This window comes from Procambarus clarkii, chromosome 79 (genome assembly GCF_040958095.1).
Source record: "Procambarus clarkii isolate CNS0578487 chromosome 79, FALCON_Pclarkii_2.0, whole genome shotgun sequence".
NCBI lineage: Eukaryota > Metazoa > Arthropoda > Malacostraca > Decapoda > Cambaridae > Procambarus > Procambarus clarkii.
In genome coordinates, this window is record NC_091228.1 from 18179563 (window position 1) to 18197694 (window position 18132).

The following is an 18132-nucleotide window of genomic DNA, read 5'->3' on the forward strand; positions in this document are numbered from 1 at the left end:
CAGCCAGCCAGCCAGCCAGCCAGCCAGCCAGCCAGCCAGCCAGCCAGCCAGCCAGCCAGCCAGCCAGCCAGCCAGCCAGCCAGCCAGCCCGCCTGCCAGCCTGCCTGCCAGCCCACCTGGCAGCCTGCCAGCCTACCTGGCAGCCTGCCAGCCTACCTGGCAGCCTGCCAGCCTACCTGGCAGCCTGCCTGCCAGCCAGCCAGCCTGCCTACCTTTCCCTCCCTCCCTAATTCTCACTACTTCCCTCCCTTCCTGCCTACCTCCTAGCATCTCTCCCTACCTCTCCCTCCCTCCCTCCCTTTCTGACTAATTCTCCCCCTCTCTCATACTGCCTCCCACCTAAGCTCCCTCATCTATCCACCCACCGGTCAGCTATCACTGATGCAATGCGTGCATTTGGAGCCGACATGATGCACAGATGTTTCTTAATTGTGCAGATATGTAAAACAAAAGCACAGAATGAACATTCCACCCTTATGACAATCAAAAATAATAGGAATAATAGGCCGTGAATCTGTGAAGTCACAGCGGGCAAACTGGACCATCTCCCACCCACCACCACAAGCCGGCGTGTCGCTTGGCGGACCCCTTCCTACCCGAACAAAGTTCGGGTAGCATGACTCCCCAACACCCAATTGGGATACTGGAAGTTTCGGATAACTAAAGTTCAGAAACCAAGTGGTGCTTTGTAGCATCACTGTGTGCGGCAGCCACTTTTGTTTTGCTCACCATACTAGCTTAGTAGTTTGCTATGGTGAACACATATGTACATGGGTATATACAATGTGTGTATATACCCATGTACATTTGTGCATAATATTGTGGGAGGAGGAATTTTGGTGTGGGAGGCAGGGACGGAAATCCAGATAGCATCACTGTGTGTGGCAGCCACTCTTTGTTTTGCTCACCATACTAGCCTAGTAGTTCACTATGGTGAACACATATGTACATGGGCATATACAATGTGTGTAGTGTAATAACAGCAACAGGAGTACGTTCGGAGGAGCCATTTCGGTGAGGGAGGTGGCGTCGTACTTGTAGCGTCGTCTGCTCGCTGCTGTGTGATTTCTCATGCAGTGTATGGTGGCCACTATGCTGTTTGGACAGAATACCGGCTTACTTGCATAGTTATGGTGATTAAAACATGTAGATACGTATACATAACGTGTGTAAATAGCATAATAAAAGCAATAACAGTATGGTGGAAGGAGCAATGTTGGCGAGTAAGGTGCAAGGAGTAAGCTAAGTGTTGAAGGAATGAGGGAGAGCTGGCTGGGTGTGGCAGCTCACACTCACAGAGTTCTAAGTGTGTTGATGGTGAATGTATATAAAATGTAATAGTGTATAGTGTATAAATATGTTGTAAATATACATAAATGAACATGAAACATTGGATATATGAGCAATATATGTGGACACATTTAAGACACATATAACACAGGGTCTTGGGAAAGTACAGATGTCCTACTGCCATAATATTGTGTATGTGTTCATTATACATAGGATTGGCAAGAAAAAACAAAACAAATGTATTTGGAAATGTACGCAAAAAATTAACAAAAAAATATTTGTGGCAACTCGCACATGTTGAAGCTGGCGGGTGACTGGCTTCGGGAGTCTACGTCACAGGCGACTATCAAATCATGACATCACACGCTATTTTCTGGACCCATTGCGGCCAAAGTTATTGCAATTTCAATTTTTTTTTACATAACTGTGATCAGGGAAGGGTATTTAACATTTTCAAAAACAAAAATAATTTTTCCAAAGAATTTACTTCCTACACACAGGGAGGGGGGGGGTGCCATATTTGGAAGGCGAGCAGCACAGTGGTGAAGAGACCTTGTTTTTGAGAGGTGGAGATACTGGGATGGAAACCTCTAACAACGGAGGTATTAACCCTTGTATGGCGCCTGGCTATTTAGCATGTCACCCACAGGCGCATACCAAAAAAAAAAAAAAAAAAAAAAAAAAAAAATTATTTTTTCTTCTAAACATGTTAATTTGTGTTCACTGATCATGGGAAAAATAATAAAAAAATCGTAAGTGACATATATTGCCTGCTATAGGGTGGGGAAGTCTGGCAAAAAACAGGCGCTGACTCAGCGTGCGTGCCAAACGGTCTGTTGCTCGCCAGCTGTCAGGCCAGAGTTGCCACAAAGAGATAATTACCTTATTATTTCAATGTCTCTGATTGATTTTTCGTAGTTTTATTGCAGTAATATTATTCAATAGTGTGTAGTGTGATATATTTATAAATTAAAATGAGTGAATCATCGCTGTACTCAAAAATATGGTGAGCATATTGTTGATTCAATTATGTTTATCAAACAGTGAACAAATACTTTGTCGGTTATTACATTATATACACAGGTTATATATAAGTATCTGCATGTTTTGTTCACCATAACGAACCACTAAGTTGCTACTATGAGTCAAAAAGTAACGAGGAGTGACCGCCACACACCAGCCAGCCACTCGCTGCCACTCACTCCCTCAACACCTCACTCACCCACATTCTCCTCCCACAACACTGTTTTTGCTTTTATTCACTATATACAGACATTATATATAAGTATCTACATTCGTGTTCACCATAACGAACCATTAAGTTGGTATGCTGAGTGGCAGTGGCAGTGGCAGCCAGTGGCAGCTCGCCACTGGTTGCCACTCCCTCCCTCCCTCACCTCACCTGACTTGCCACCATTCTCCCCCACCATACTGTTTTTGCTTTTATATACAAACGTTATATATAAGTATTTACATATTTTATTCACCATAACTCTACATCTAAGCTTGTATGGTGAGTAAAGGGACAGAGACGTAGCTACTCACACAGTCAGCTGGTGGAGGCCGCCCTCAAGGCCAGATGCACTAATATTTCTCCTCCAACAATACTGTTTGTGGTGTTATTACGCTATATACACACATTATATATAAGTGTCTACCTGTTTTATCCACCATACTTGTACAAGTAAGCTGGTATGGTGCCCAAAGACCATAGTGGTCACCAGTAAACAACATGGTAAGTCATGCAGACGACGCACCTCCCTCATCAAAATGGCGGCTCCCAAACTACTCCAATTGTTGTTATTTCACTCTATACACACGTTATATATAAGTATTTACATTTGTGTTTACCATAGCGAACCACTAAGCTGGTATGGTGAGTGCAGTCAATAAAAGGTGGCCACACACAGTCAGAAGACAATGCCACCACCCTTCCTCCCACAGCATTACTCCTCCCTCCATGGAGCACAGCGCTAAATATCACCACAATCCTGCTATTATCAGAACCCTCGTCAGTTTTATCAAAGTCAGGGGTCTTCTGTAATAATGTCATCACTAAATAATAGAATAAACATGTATATTATGGCATTTTTAGGTGATGCTGTGGTCACAAGCTGAACAGCAGTGCTGTGAGCTCATGCTGCGTGCGTCAGGCTTGGTAGCTCACTCGATACTGAGGCCCCTCACACCCGGGAATTTGGCCCACGATTTTTTGTTAAAATGGCGTCTGTTTACAAGAGCCCTGATGAAGGTGTGGTGAACCCCGTGTATCCGCGGGTCGTTTAAATCTTGCGCAGTACGGTACTCCAAAACATCACATGATGCCGAACGCAAGTTACTGCAAGTCACTCAACGCAACATATGATGTCTTGTGCAACTAAAGGGTTAATTACTGTATTTGCCAGTGAACACAACATGTTTTTGGTCGATCACTGAGTATATATTGTATTAACATGCACAAAATCCTGTATTCCCTACACAACTACTTGAAAATCACCTTCAATAAATGTATGATGAAACATATTAAAATTATTTTTCCACAAAATATCCTTATAAAATATGTACATCTCATATGCTGACAAATAAACATAACACAAAATAATGGTTAATTTACAATTTGGTTGCAACTTACCTTCCGATACTTTCCCCATACTTGACTGTGCCAAAGAGGATACATCCTGCTAAGGCATAAGAAAGTATGAGCAGAAACATTCCCATGATGATGAAAAAGCTTTTATACACAGATACACCCACAGTTAACATCAGCATCTTCAAAGTGGCATGTTTCCCAGTAATTGTGAAGAACCGCAAGATGATCACCATGAAGCCAAACATGTGTGATTCATCAGTCTGCAAAACAAACTTCAGCTTAATTCATTTCCTACTTTTGCATGAAATTTCTCAATCAAAACATAGCATGCTATATATTACCTGTTAAAATTCACCATAATTTTGATCAGCTGGTTTATAGGGAGGTGAGTAGTTGGGTGTGCATGAGCAGGTTATAACAAAACTCAATTAGTCATGTGCATGTGAGCATTTGCATGCAGGTTTATTTATCCATACAAATATATGATTGCAGACACAGCATCAAGTACACATCACTATGCAGATGTCTTGCCAAGTGCCTCCCATGCCTTGTGTCACATATACATGTAGTGCAAGTCAAAATGTTCCAAAACTGTTTTTAATGTGAACAACCTCAGTAGAGACTGATAATCTTTTCATTTTCTGCTTGAAAGTAATTGTGCAGCTCAATCATATGTGACAATGCAAACCCTAAAACTCTATTTGATCAAAAAGTTGAAGTTATACATATTTATCACTATAGTTCAAAACAATCTCACCTGAATGGTATAATTGAGAATGATCCAAATAACACCCAGCACAGTAACAAAGAGATCGTAGCGATTACGTCTACTCTGCCAGTATCCTCGTGGGGTGAAGGCAATTAATTTCATAACCACTTCCACAACAAACACCAAATTTAATAGAGATGATACAATTGCTAGGGATTTTGTTGGCTCCGAGTCTTTGTCCCACTGAAATAAGAACAATGATAATTATAAGAGGATAAAGTTCTAAAAAACCAGCGTTGAATGTAATGAAACGCCATTTTCTGGGTGAGTCCCGGAGGCTCCCCGGAGCTATCCCAGGCTGATATGCTAATGTCAGACTTTGGCATCAGTCATGTGCATGGAGTTCTTAGGCCTACCGGGGACCACGGCCAGAACCGGGCCCCCTCAGAGAGGCAAGGGGAGCAATGGCCTATAGAAGCCCCCGTGTAGTTGGAAGCATTCTATGTCTGCCATCGACCGGAACAAGGCACCCAGAAAGGTAAGCGCCCCAAAACAAACCCCTATTCTGGTTAAAATTGCTACCTAAAACCGAACTAGTGGATAGAACTCCCCAACCGAAAACAAGCAAACTAGTGTGACGTCACATACTGCCGCGCCGCTGTCTGCGCAGCTCCCCCCTCCCCGGGAGGGGAAAGGGGGAGCCCCAGACCCCCGCGCCGGCTACCCACACCTCAGTTCTTGAGGCTGGATGTCAAAAACGCGAAAAACCGCCGACCGGAGGGAGGGAGGGATGCCGGGGAGCCTCCGGGACTCACCCAGAAAATGGCGTTTCATTACATTCAACGCTGGTTTTCTGGGGGGAGCCCCGTCGGCTCCCCGGAGCTAACTACCCACAGACAGAAAAAGAGGGACTTACCCGGGAGGCGGTCGTCGCTCACCCCTCAACTCGAAGCCGAGACAACTGGCTGCAACCGCCGACCCAAAGCAACACAGGCCCGACGAGGCCCAGGGACATTCACAAGGTAACGAGCAGCCAGGACCCTGTTCGACCGCCAAAATCCCCGCGCCGGAATATCAGACCAAGACATATTCCCAAAGACGGCAGCAAGAGCCGCGAACTTGCGAACGTCATGGGCACGGGGATAGACCGCAGGCTGGCTGGACCTAATAACCCTGCGGACGACCTGAGAGACCCGAACCCGCGAACAGGGAAGAAGGGAAACCGGATCAACCCACAGCGCGTCCCCAGACACAGAAGCTGTGGCGCGCAAATAACGGCGAAGCGCCGCAACCGGACACAAAACATGATGCACCCCCGGCCTGACCAACCAAGCATCAACCACCCATGGACCCCTCCGGAACGCAGCAGTCTCATTCTTTGCCAGAAAAGAAGGAGACGGCTGCAAACGAACAAAAATATCACCACGACCAAAAGAGCAGAAACCCCTGCGCCGGAGGAGAGCATGAAGCTCCCCTACCCGACCCCCAGAGGCCAAAGCCAACAAGAAAAATGCCTTGGAAAAACAATCCTGGACCGAAGGGGCCACAACGAAACGAGGAGATGAAAGGAAAGCGAGCACTCTGTCCAAAGACCAGGACGGCTCAGGCGACGCATGAGCAGGCCGGAGGTGAAACAATGCACGAGACAGCTTGCGAAACGGCGCAGACGTAACATCGATACCGAAAGCAAGCTGAAGCGGCTCCGCCAGCGCCGCACGATACGAAGCGACAGTGTTAGGCATAAGATGACGGTCCTGAAACAACCACGAGAGGAAGGACAAGACCACCCGAACAGACAAAGAGCTAACACGACGAAGACGCAAAAAGAAACGGAAGGACCGCCAGGAAACTTCATACTGCCGCCGAGAAGAAGCCCTCAGGTGGGACACCAACAAGGAGGCCACCTGATCCCCATAGAGATGATGATAGACTCGAGTCAAAAAAACCATACGCGAAGACTCGAGGAGAAGATCGAACCAGCTACGTGACGTACCGGCCCGATCTGCTGAAAGAGGCGGAGCCGCGGGAAAACCCTCGGGTTCGGACACCGAGCAACCAGCGCCTGAAACCAAGGCTGGGCCGGCCACCAAGGGGCCAGAAGGACAACTCTCCCCCGGTAAGTCTCTAAGCGAGTCAGGACCTGGAGCAACAGCCGAACCGGGGGAAAAAGGTACAGGAACCCCCACCTCGACCAGTCGAGCCGAAAGGCATCGACCCCGACGGCCTCGCAATCGGGGAAGGGCGCCGCATAAACGGGAAGACGCCGCGACCACGCCGACGCGAAGAGGTCCACTTCGGGGCGCCCGAACGTCTGGCAAAGCCAACGGAAGGACTCGTCGTCGACCGTCCACTCCGTGGAGAGGGGAACGAAGCGAGACAGGGCGTCGGCCAAGACGTTGGACACGCCCCGTACGTGAACCGCCAGGAGAGCCAAACCCCGAGAACTCAGCAGACGAGTCACCCAAAGCGACCAACCCCAAAGAGACAAGGACCGCATCGAACCCCCGCGGTTCAGGCAATGAACCACCAGAGAGCAGTCCGAATGGAGCCGAATCGTCGATCCGCGGGCCACCCGAATCCTCCCCAGAGCAAACCACACTGCCGCGAACTCCCGCACCGTACTGTGAGCTCGACGGAAGGACGGATCCCAACGCCCCTGGCCGGCCTGGTGAGCACTGGTCACAAAACCCCAGCCGAGAGACGACGCATCCGTGTACACATCGAGCGAGGGCTCGGGTAGGCGCCAAGGCACTGAACCCCGAAAAACCCGAAGAGGAAGCCGGTGACGCAGCAACCGACGCAAGTCCCCCGGGGGTCGAACTCTGCGATCGCGAGAGAGGCGGAAGGGGGAACCCCGAAGGAACCAGAACAGCCGTCGAAGCCAAACCCGACCCGGCGGGTAGACCACCATCGCGAAGTTCAGGCTCCCGCACAGCCCCTCGAGCAACCGCCGGGTGACCCAAGGGCCCTCCAGAAACAGACGAAGGCGGGACCGCAGCCGCAGGAGAGACTCCGGAGGGAGAGACAAGGAGGCGGTTCGAGAGTCCCACACGAGACCCAGCCAAGTCCGAACCTGAGAGGGAACCAAATGGGACTTCCTCCAGTTCACCAAGAACCCGAACCCGGCGAGCTGGGAAAGAACCAAATCCCTGGCTAGTAAGCAAGCTGACTGGCTGGGAGCCCAAACCAGCCAGTCGTCGAGGTAGGCCAACACCCGAACACCTAGGGGACGCAAATGAGCCACCACAACCCGTGTAAGGCGTGTGAACACGCGAGGTGCCAGGTTCAACCTGAACGGGAGACAACGAAAGCGGTAACTCAGACGCCCCACTACAAAACCGAACCAGTCCCTGAACCGCGGATGAATCGGGACATGCCAATAAGCGTCCCGGAGGTCCAGGGACACCATCCAAGCTCCCGGCTCCAAGAGGAGCCGAACCTGAGACAGCGTTGTCATCCGAAAGGAGGGGCAAGGAACCCAGGGGTTCAGACGGGACAAGTCCAGAATTACCCGCAGGTCCGCGCAGTCCCGTTTCGGAACCGGAAACAGACGGGAAACCCATCTGAGGGACGACGTCGTTTCGACGACGCCCAAGTGTACCCACTCCAAGACGACTCGACAGAGCGCAGGGGAAGAAGCCTGCCCTGCCAGCCCTGACCCCCCAAAGGGGGGAGGGGCCACCCAACGCCACCGCAGGCCGCGAGACACGACCCGAAAGGCCCACGAATCGTGGGACCAGGCGCGGGCGAACAGCGCAAGCCGCCCCCCCATCGCCCCATCAAGGGGGCAAACCGCGAAAAGGGCCGGCGACCCCTACGAGACCCAGAACCCCGCACAGCGCGAACACCGCGCCGACCAGACAAGGGAGGGTCCGCAGGAGGAGCCAACCCCAAACCTGACACCAGAGGCCTACCACGACGAGAGGAACCCCGAGCCCTGGCACGACCTTTCCGGGAAGACCCACCCCGGGACCCCCGGAAAACCAACAAGTCCGACATCGGACGACAAGCCGCCGACGCAGCCTGAATAAACTGCGCCACGGCCGACTCCCCAAACAGGAGAGGACAAAAAGGTGAAGAACGCCTAAGAGCCAGAGCCCAAGCAGATTCCACGGAGGAACCCAGCACCGCCTGCCGACACGCGAGACGGGAAGCATAGAACAGGGAAACCGCATCCCGCAAAATCGGCGTGAACAGCTTCAACAAGGCAGCCGACGAACGCGCAGCCGAGGACAAGGTGCCGGACCCCGGGACGGACCCAAGCGTCCCCACATCCTCCACGAGCCAATCCGAAGACAGCTCCAGGAGGGAAAAGAACCGCAAGGCCGAACACAAAAGGCCCCGAGCGCGCAAGTCCTCCGCCACGAGCGCCGCCGAAAGGGAGGGAACCTGCACATGGAGCTGAATAACGCCCACATCGCGGGGAAGGGCAGGGGCAAACAAGCACTCATTCAGGTACTCAAGTTCACCCCCCAGGAAAACCTGAAGCACCGTGGAAGCTTCCCGCCACTCCAGCGTGCGGGAACGACAGAAGGAATGCCAGGAATCCAGACCAAACAAGGGGCAGTCTGCTAGCCAGGACGACTCCGGAACCTCGTAACGGAGCCAGAAAGGGAACGAAGTCCCAAACCTGAACGTGGACGGAGCCATTTCCGAGGCATAATCCGGGTCACGCAGGAGGTAAGCTGCAAAGGCCGCTTGCACCACACCAGGTTGGATGCGATAAGCCGAAAACCTCCGGAAGGACGGAACCGACGTACCCGGGGGAACACGGAACCGTACCCGGGGAGGGGCCTACACCAAATCCAACTCGTACGCAGAGGGGGGGAAAGAAAACCCCACTCCTTGTAACAATAAGCCCCGCTCAGTGGGAAGAAAAACCCAGGCGGGGTCCAGCGGGGCCCAAGGCCCCCAAGTCAGCCCCTCCCCAGCCTCGAGGTCCGTCACCACAGGACCCGAGGCCGAGTCCTCTCCCCAAGCCCCGACCCCACAAGACAAGGACGGAGCAGCCGAAAAAGCTGGAGGAAGGGGGGCCCACTGGTCAGACCCTGAAGCTTCGGCTGGGAGACAAGACTCGAATGCCTCTGCCGCCCCCCCGGAAGGGGTAAACCCCGAAGCTGCCCGAGTCTCGAGATCAAGTAACCCCTGCTCCGACCCCGAAACCCTCAGACGCTTCGGGGCCGGAAGCAGGGGCGGGGGACCAGAACGAACAGAAGGGGAAGGACGAGGAGGTGCGGACTGAACCAGGATCGAAGCGACCCCCACCCCCAAGTCCGGGTCTCGAAAAGCAAAGCGGGGCAGCCCCGGGGCATCCGGGGAAGCAACCAACCGAGCGCGTTGCAACAGACGAAACCTAGACTGCAACGCACGTGCCGCCTGTACCCGAATAGAATCATCAGATTGGGTAAATTGAGTCACAAGCAAGCAGCAACACTCACAGGACTCAGGGTCGAAAGTATCACCGACCCAACAGGCAGCGTGGCAGAGGCAAAAACAATGAGGGTCACCCTGAGACAAGGGGACCGAGCAACCCTCAAACTCGCACACAGCGAGTGGGGACTCCGGGGTCACATCCATCGGACCCACGCGCCCCCTAGGGGATTCCCAGGGTCCTGAGCGTTTACTTTAAGAGGACTCACGCTCAGGTAGTCCCAGGCAGGGTGCTGCAAACCGGCGCCCAAAACTGCCAAGCAAACTTCTAAAGCTGAACCCCAGGGACGTGTACACTCACGGGGACCTAGCAGGGGGCGCCACCGAGGAGAACAGTGGAAGGGCAAAAACAAACTGAATAAAATGACAGAAACCCCCCACCAGGCAAAAACAAAAAGAAAAACAAAACCCCGCAAGAGGACAGCGAACCCCAAGGAACAGAGCCGGCCGCGATGTCGGGAAATACAAGCTGAGCAGCACCCTGCGTCCCTACCAGTGCAAACTGCCTCTTACCTGTCGGTAACAAGGGAGAACAGAACACCCAAGAGCCCAACAGGCGGCCGAAAAACTGAAAGGTAAAACGGACCAGCAGAGGCAGACCCCGAGGAGCCTGTGGAAGGTGGCCCCAAGCCCCAAGGGCAGTACTTACAGGGCACCTAGGGAAGGCAGCCCTAGGCGCATGCAGCCCGAGTACTGAAGATAACTCCTGGCTCTCGCACCCACAAAACTAACACCACACACAAAGCACAGTGCAGTAGCGACACCGGAGCCAGAGCACACGACCATCGCCTATAGCATCAGCCTCAAGAACTGAGGTGTGGGTAGCCGGCGCGGGGGTCTGGGGCTCCCCCTTCCCCCTCCCGGGGAGGGGGGAGCTGCGCATACAGCGGCGCGGCAGTATGTGACGTCACACTAGTTTGCTTGTTTTCGGTTGGGGAGTTCTATCCACTAGTTCGGTTTTAGGTAGCAATTTTAACCAGAATAGGGGTTTGTTTTGGGGCGCTTACCTTTCTGGGTGCCTGTTCCGGTCGATGGCAGACATAGAATGCTTCCAACTACACGGGGGCTTCTATAGGCCATTGCTCCCCTTGCCTCTCTGAGGGGGCCCGGTTCTGGCCGTGGTCCCCGGTAGGCCTAAGAACTCCATACACATGACTGATGCCAAAGTCTGACATTAGCATATCAGCCTGGGATAGCTCCGGGGAGCCGACGGGGCTCCCCCCAGAAAATTCATCAATAATATCTTAAATATTTAACTTTGTTTTATTTATATACCTTTTATATCACCACCATCCCTCCTGTGTTTTCCTGGGTCACTAGGCTGCCATCTGGTGGAAGGAGGCATAATATGGTGGTAATTTCTTCACTACGTTGACTGCAGTGCTTTTGTCAGGGGTTACAAATAATCCAAGCAGTTGTTTGACTTGGAGGGCATCAACTTTCTGGTAAGCTTTTTGGTTAGTTATATGGTAATCTCTGAACCACAAACTCCCCTTTGCCTCTTTTACATGTGCCAAATTCTGGTTCCTGGTAGAGCCACCTTATTCCCTAACCTGATGCAGCCTGAGTTTCACATTTCTGCTTAGCTTACATTCAGCTTCATGCTTTCAAATAATGGTGTTGCCCTTTCTCAAGATGTTGAAATTAGCTGCATTACATGCAGCTAATGTATGGATGTAAATTAATAATTTACATGGATGTAAATTAACCCGCTGCGATTAAAACCTTTGGCTTTAACGGCAGCAAACCAGAAAGCATGCACATGGTTGTTGGAGATTCTGTGTTTCTTTGTGATGCAGGTCTTCTCGGGAAAGTTGCAAGTTGATCTTGGTTCTTTGACAACAGACACCCCATCATCTTGTTTACTGGTGCAGTTGTAGATGCTGTTCCCATATAGTTTGTTATGCTCTAGCAAGATGAGGTGGCAGACTTTTGTGTGGCTGGATGTTTCAGATTCTCTAATGGAGTTTACTTTGTTGCTTTTCTTTCTTCTTTGATATCCCAGCATCACATCTCCTTTTACCAAACGGAGAGATTTTGCAATCTGTTTGCAGTTTTCCAGTTGTTCAGCCAGGTGTTCAGTCAGTTCAACCAGGAGGCTTGGTCGACGACCGGGCCGCAGAGACGCTAAGCCCCGAAATCATCTCAAGGTAATCTCAAGGTAAGGTGTGTTAGCGGCAAATGCCATTTTATTACATATTCTTTGCAGTCTAGTGCCCATGTTTTTCACACTCCTGTAATAAATTACCTAAGTGTAATTACCTAAGTGTAGTTACAGGATGAGAGCTACGCTCATGGTGTCTCGTCTTCCCAGCACTCTGTCATATACCGTTTTGAAACTACTGACGGTCTTGGCCTCCACCACCTTCTCCCCTAACTTGTTCCAACCGTCTACCACTCTGTTTGCGAAAGTGAATTTTCTTATATTTCTTCGGCATCTGTGTTTAGCTAGTTTATATCTATGACCTCTTGTTCTTAAAGTTCCAGGTCTCAGGAAATCTTCCCTATCGATTTTATCAATTCCTGTTACTATTTTGTATATAGTGATCATATCACCTCTTTTTCTTCTGTCTTCTAGTTTTGGCATATTTAATGCCTCTAACCTCTCCTCGTAGCTCTTGCCCTTCAGTTCTGGGAGCCACTTAGTAGCATGTCTTTGCACCTTTTCCAGTTTGTTGATGTGCTTCTTAAGATATGGGCACCACACAACAGCTGCATATTCTAGCTTTGGCCTAACAAAAGTCATGAACAATTTCTTTAGTATATCGCCATCCATGTATTTAAAAGCAATTCTGAAGTTAGAAAGTGTGGCATAGGCTCCTCGCACAAAATTCTTTATGTGGTCCTCAGGTGATAGTTTTCTATCTAGAACCACCCCTAGATCTCTTTCTTTATCAGAATTCTTTAAAGATTTCTCACATAATATATAGGTTGTATGGGGTCTATGTTCTCCTATTCCACATTCCAAAACATGGCATTTATTAACATTAAATCCCATTTGCCAAGTGGCACTCCACGTATTTATTTTGTCCAGGTCTTCTTGAAGGGCATGACAATCATCTAAGTTTCTTATCCTTCCTATTATCTTAGCATCATCAGCAAACATGTTCATATAATTCTGTATACCAACTGGTAGATCATTTATGTACACAATAAACATCACTGGTGCAAGAACTGAACCCTGTGGTACTCCACTTGTGACATTTCTCCAGTCCGATACATTGCCTCTGATCACAGCCCTCATTTTTCTATCAGTCAGAAAATTTTTCATCCATGATAGAAGCTTACCTGTCACTCCTCCAATATTTTCCAGTTTCCAGAACAACCTCTTATGTGGAACTCTGTCGAAAGCCTTTTTTAGGTCCAGATAGATGCAGTCAACCCAACCATCTCTTTCCTGTAATATCTCTGTTGCTCGATCATAGAAACTGAGTAAATTCGATACACAGGATCTTCCAGATCGAAAACCATACTGTCTGTCTGATATTATATCATTTCTCTCCAGGTGTTCTACCCATTTAGTTTTAATTATTTTTTCCAATATTTTGACTATTACACTTGTCAATGATACCAGTCTATAATTAAGGGGGTCTTCCTTGCTTCCACTTTTGTAGATTGGAACTATGTTAGCCTTTTTCCACACATCAGCTACAACTCCTGTATACAGGGATGCCTGAAAAATCAGTTGAAGAGGAATGCTGAGCTCAGGTGCACATTCTCTCAGAACCCATGGTGAAACTCCATCTGGACCAACTGCTTTGTTCTTATTTAGCTCCTTGAGCATTTTTTTCACTTCGTCTCTAGACACCTCTATGTGCTCTATGTTGTTCCCTGGAATTCTTATTGTATCTGGTTCCCTGAAGATTTCATTTTGTACAAACACACTTTGGAACTTTTCGTTTAATGTTTCACACATTTCCTTTTCATTTTCCGTGAATCTATTTCCCATTTTCAACCTCTGAATATTATCCTTTACCTGCAATTTGTTGTTTATGAATTTATAGAATAGACCTGGTTCTGTTTTACATTTGTCTGCAATCCCTTTTTCAAAATTTCTTTCTGCCTCTCTCCTCACTGCCGTGTAGTTGTTTCTCGCATCTTTGTATCACTGGTATGTTTGGGGGTTCGGCCTCTTCCTGTATTGATTCCATTTTTGTGTCTTTTGGTCTCTGGCCCTCTCGCACTTTCTGTTGAACCAATCCTGTTTCCTAGTTCTGCATCTCTGTTTTGGTATAAATTTTTTTGTGCCTTTATCATATATTTCACAAAACCTGACATACATTTCATTCACTTCCTTGCCTAGCAACAAGTCTGTCCAATTATACTCACTAAAAAATTTTCTAAGGTTGCCATAATGTCCTCTCCTAAAGTCAGGTTTTTCATTTGCATCGACCGTCATATTTTCTTCCAGATTATAACGCATTGCATACTTTATTCCCAAAAAGACATGGTCACTTTTACCCAAGGGAGGAAGGTACTGAATGTCAAATATCTCTTCCTCCTTCCTGGTAAATATCAAATCTAGCATGGAGGGGATGTCCCCTTCCCTCATCCTCGTAGCTTGTTTAACATGTTGATACAAGAATGTTTCCAGGATGAGGTCTACAAATTTACAGGTCCAAAAATCTTCTGTTTTAGCTTCATATGCTTCCCAGTCTATGGATTTCAAGTTGAAGTCACCGACTATCAGCAGTCGTGATCTATCGTTATCCGCTCTCGCTATAATCTCTCTCATTATTGTTATAAGACCTTCTCGTTTACTATCTAGCTCCTCCTTTGACCATGTGCTGCTTAAGCGGTGGACTATATGCATTTATGATCATTAGTTTATCATCCTCATGGCAGATCTCTAGTGCTATTATGTCAACTTCTTGTGGATTGGCAGTCACCATTTCGTTCACCTTTAGGGGTTCTTTCACCAGCACAGCAATGCCACCGCCTTTCCTGACTTTTCTGTCCCGTCTCCAAATTGAGTAGCCCCTTGGGAATATGACCTCATTTAAAATAGCATCTTCAAGTTTTGTCTCCGTGAGTTGTAGATCTGAGGCAAAGTGAAATTGACACCAGTAATTCCATCTATCATCATACTATCATGCAAGAGGAGCCACACATCTATGGATCATCCAATAAAATCAGCAGACTTCTAGATGTTACTACTGCTCGGCTTAGACTCGGTTACAAGTATCTCTGGGAATTCTCATTATCTGCTGATGTAGACCTGACCAAATGTAAACTGTGTCAACAAAATTATTCGCACACCCTCCGTCACTATGTGATGGAGTGCGAAAAGATACGTGAATTTAGAGACAATTCTATAACCAATGTTCCAGCGATGTGTCAATATTTCATTCAAAATGATCTGCTACCAGAAATTTTAGCCAAATATCCCCAGTTTGCTAACTGTACAACCCGTCCTCTTAAAAAGAACGTCACTTTTGGCTGGTATGCGCACTATGGCCAAATTTGGACGTAATTTGAAATGAAATCCACTCACAAAAGTGACGTTCTGTTCCGTTTTCTATTTGAGTCGTCCGGCGTACGCGCAGAGGTTATAACAGGACACTTTAAATTAACGTTTTTCATAACGTTTTGAAACTTTATGAGAATTTCCTGCCCACCTAACCTATCAGAGGACCCTTAACTTACTGTTGTTGAAAAAAAAAATCCCAAATTTATTTTCATATTTTTTTCAATTTCAAATTACGTCCAAATTCGGCCATACGGGCAAACGGCCAAAAGCGACGTTCTTTTTAAGAGGACAGGTTGAACTGTAGGTAGTAACTAAGTGATTGTAACCTATCCACCGCTGCCCACTGAATGGGGGGCGGTGTGCAGGACAAACATATAAATTTTGACACTAGCTCTCCACATATGTCAGTTGCTTAATTTAGAACCTGTACTTGAGGTCGATCTCGAACCCATTGTTGATGTGATGACTTATATTGAATTTTGTAACTAGCTCATCAAGATTGTAACTTGCTTAGCTAAATGAATTGTGGGGTTCAGTCCCTGAGCCCATTATGTGCCTCTGTAACCCTTTCCACTACCGCCCACAAGATGGGTATGGGGTGCATAATAAATGAACTAAACTAAACTGAGTGCAACAATGTCTGGTGTCTGCAGCTGTATTACATCACTTAACTCCAGTATCTTCGATCTTACTCCATCTATGTTGGTGTATGCAATCTTCAGGAACTTGTTCCCCCTCTTCTTATTTTTCACTCCCCCTTTCTCTAATGATTTTGTTGGTTTGCCTTCATGTACCACTTTACTGGCCTGCCTACCCCTATCACTTTGTAGAAAAAAGAATTGATTTCTTCTTCATTCCTGCTCTCATTTAAATGTTTTTCCTCGGCGAGGTTCAGTTTCAGCTTCTCTCTATCTTCTTTTGAAAGATCTCGTCTTAACGACCACACTTTTCCATCCTCATCATTTTGTAATTTTCTAGCATTCCTTAGTACTTCTTCCATCTGTTTGGCACCGTTTAGGGTGATCCTCAAAGGTCGATCTTTCCCTTTTACATATCTGCCTATTTTCCTGTAGTCGCAGACATTCTCTATGGTAGTAAGACCTTCCACGAGGCCAACAATTTTATCTACTACTTTTGCTTCTTCTACAGCTCTTTCTGACCTAGATGTTATCTCCTTTTCCTTGCAGCCAAAAATGATCAGGGACTTACTCCGATCAACTGTGTTTTGCACCAACTTCGGGCTAGATGCCAATTCTTTCCTCACTTCTAGCCTAATGTTTGTTTTATCTTGGTTGCTGCAGTGTTTGACTTCCTTTACTGCTTCTTCTATTTTTTCCTTCTCCTTGGCCACTTGTGCATAAGTGAGTTGCATATCTTTCTTGCACTGTTCTATTCCCTGTGTAACTTCCTCCATCTGTGCTGACAAAAGCTGTTTCTCCTGTTGAAATTCCTTACTTAACCTATTGTAGTCATTTATGTTTAAATTTACTTTAACTTCTTCCAAAGCTATGGAACACTCCTGGCTGAGGTGCGGGTTTTGGTAAGCCTTCTGGTTCTGGAAAGGGTCTGGTATTGTCTAGGTGCTCAGATCAGCCATCGTCCTTTTCGCCTTCACAGCTGAGCCATTTTTGGCACTCAGCTATGTAAGCCGGTTGTGAGGGTTCCTGGTATACCCTGATCATGGCAGGGTGGGGATATCAATGTTGCACCATCAAGTAAATACAAGGAAGCTACAGAAGGAACCTTCCCATAAAAATATCAAGGATTATTTGAATAAAGAAGGTTCTTGATTATATCCTTATTTTATGTGCTACTACAATAAAAAGATGTCTTAAAAACAATTCAATTATAAATGAAACATAAATGAAGTCCCAACAGTAGAGTACTGTAATCTAAATACCCTAAATCTTAAATAAGATAAGTAAATTCTAAGTTATGCAAGTAAAATGCATTGCACTTACAGCTACACATAGTAGACTGCTGTTAATGATGACAGAAACAGCAACAAAACGCTTGAAGTATATATTTTGAGTGATGTCATAAATGAAAGCACGGAAAGCTCGGCCATCTGGGCGGGGAGGCAGATGTAGAGGCTGGGCTATTTTCAACCTTTTCTTCAGATCACACCTAATGGAAGAATAAGTATTAATAATAAGTGTACTATAATTACTTCTAATAAAGATACTATTACATTACTAAAACTATGTACTATCTGCAAAACAGAAATCCAAGCATCAATCACCAACTGACCCTGCTGGAAGTCAGGGGTTTCATTCTTAGCTAAAAACAAAAGAGAAAACTGAAGGCAAAGGATGCGAGATCCTAAGTCTAAAATACAAAAAACCCATTCCCAGAGAAGAGCATAAAATTTCCCTACCCGACGGCCAGAAGGAAAAACCAACAGAAATGCCTTGAGCCTGGGGGTGCCTTCAGTGTATGCCCTGCCCAAGGCCATGAAAGGTGATGGGGTCTTCTATTCCTTCCTTGTCCCTCATATTTCTTTGGGATGCCTATGGGATGTGCCTGGAGGTTGAGAGGTTCTCCTTGCTGATGCTGTCTCTATACTTGTACTCATGGGGCTCAGGAGGGAACGTTGGCTCTGTCTTGGACACTTGTCCCTGCAAGGAATCAGATGATCCAGAA

The 18132-nt window shown here is 47.6% G+C and overlaps 1 protein-coding gene across 3 annotated transcripts in view; it reads right to left on the reverse strand.

Moving 5' to 3' along the window:
- na (sodium leak channel non-selective protein na) overlaps positions 1-18132 on the reverse strand; it is a 631552-nt gene that overhangs the window by 138242 nt on the left and 475178 nt on the right. For all 3 annotated transcript variants that reach the window (XM_069314566.1, XM_069314565.1, XM_069314567.1), the window contains exons 23-25: positions 17451-17616; positions 4638-4832; positions 3923-4140 (exon numbers count right to left, since the gene is read on the reverse strand). In XM_069314566.1, the coding sequence (XP_069170667.1) occupies positions 3923-4140; positions 4638-4832; positions 17451-17616 (579 nt within the window). The remainder of the gene's footprint in view (positions 1-3922; positions 4141-4637; positions 4833-17450; positions 17617-18132) is intronic.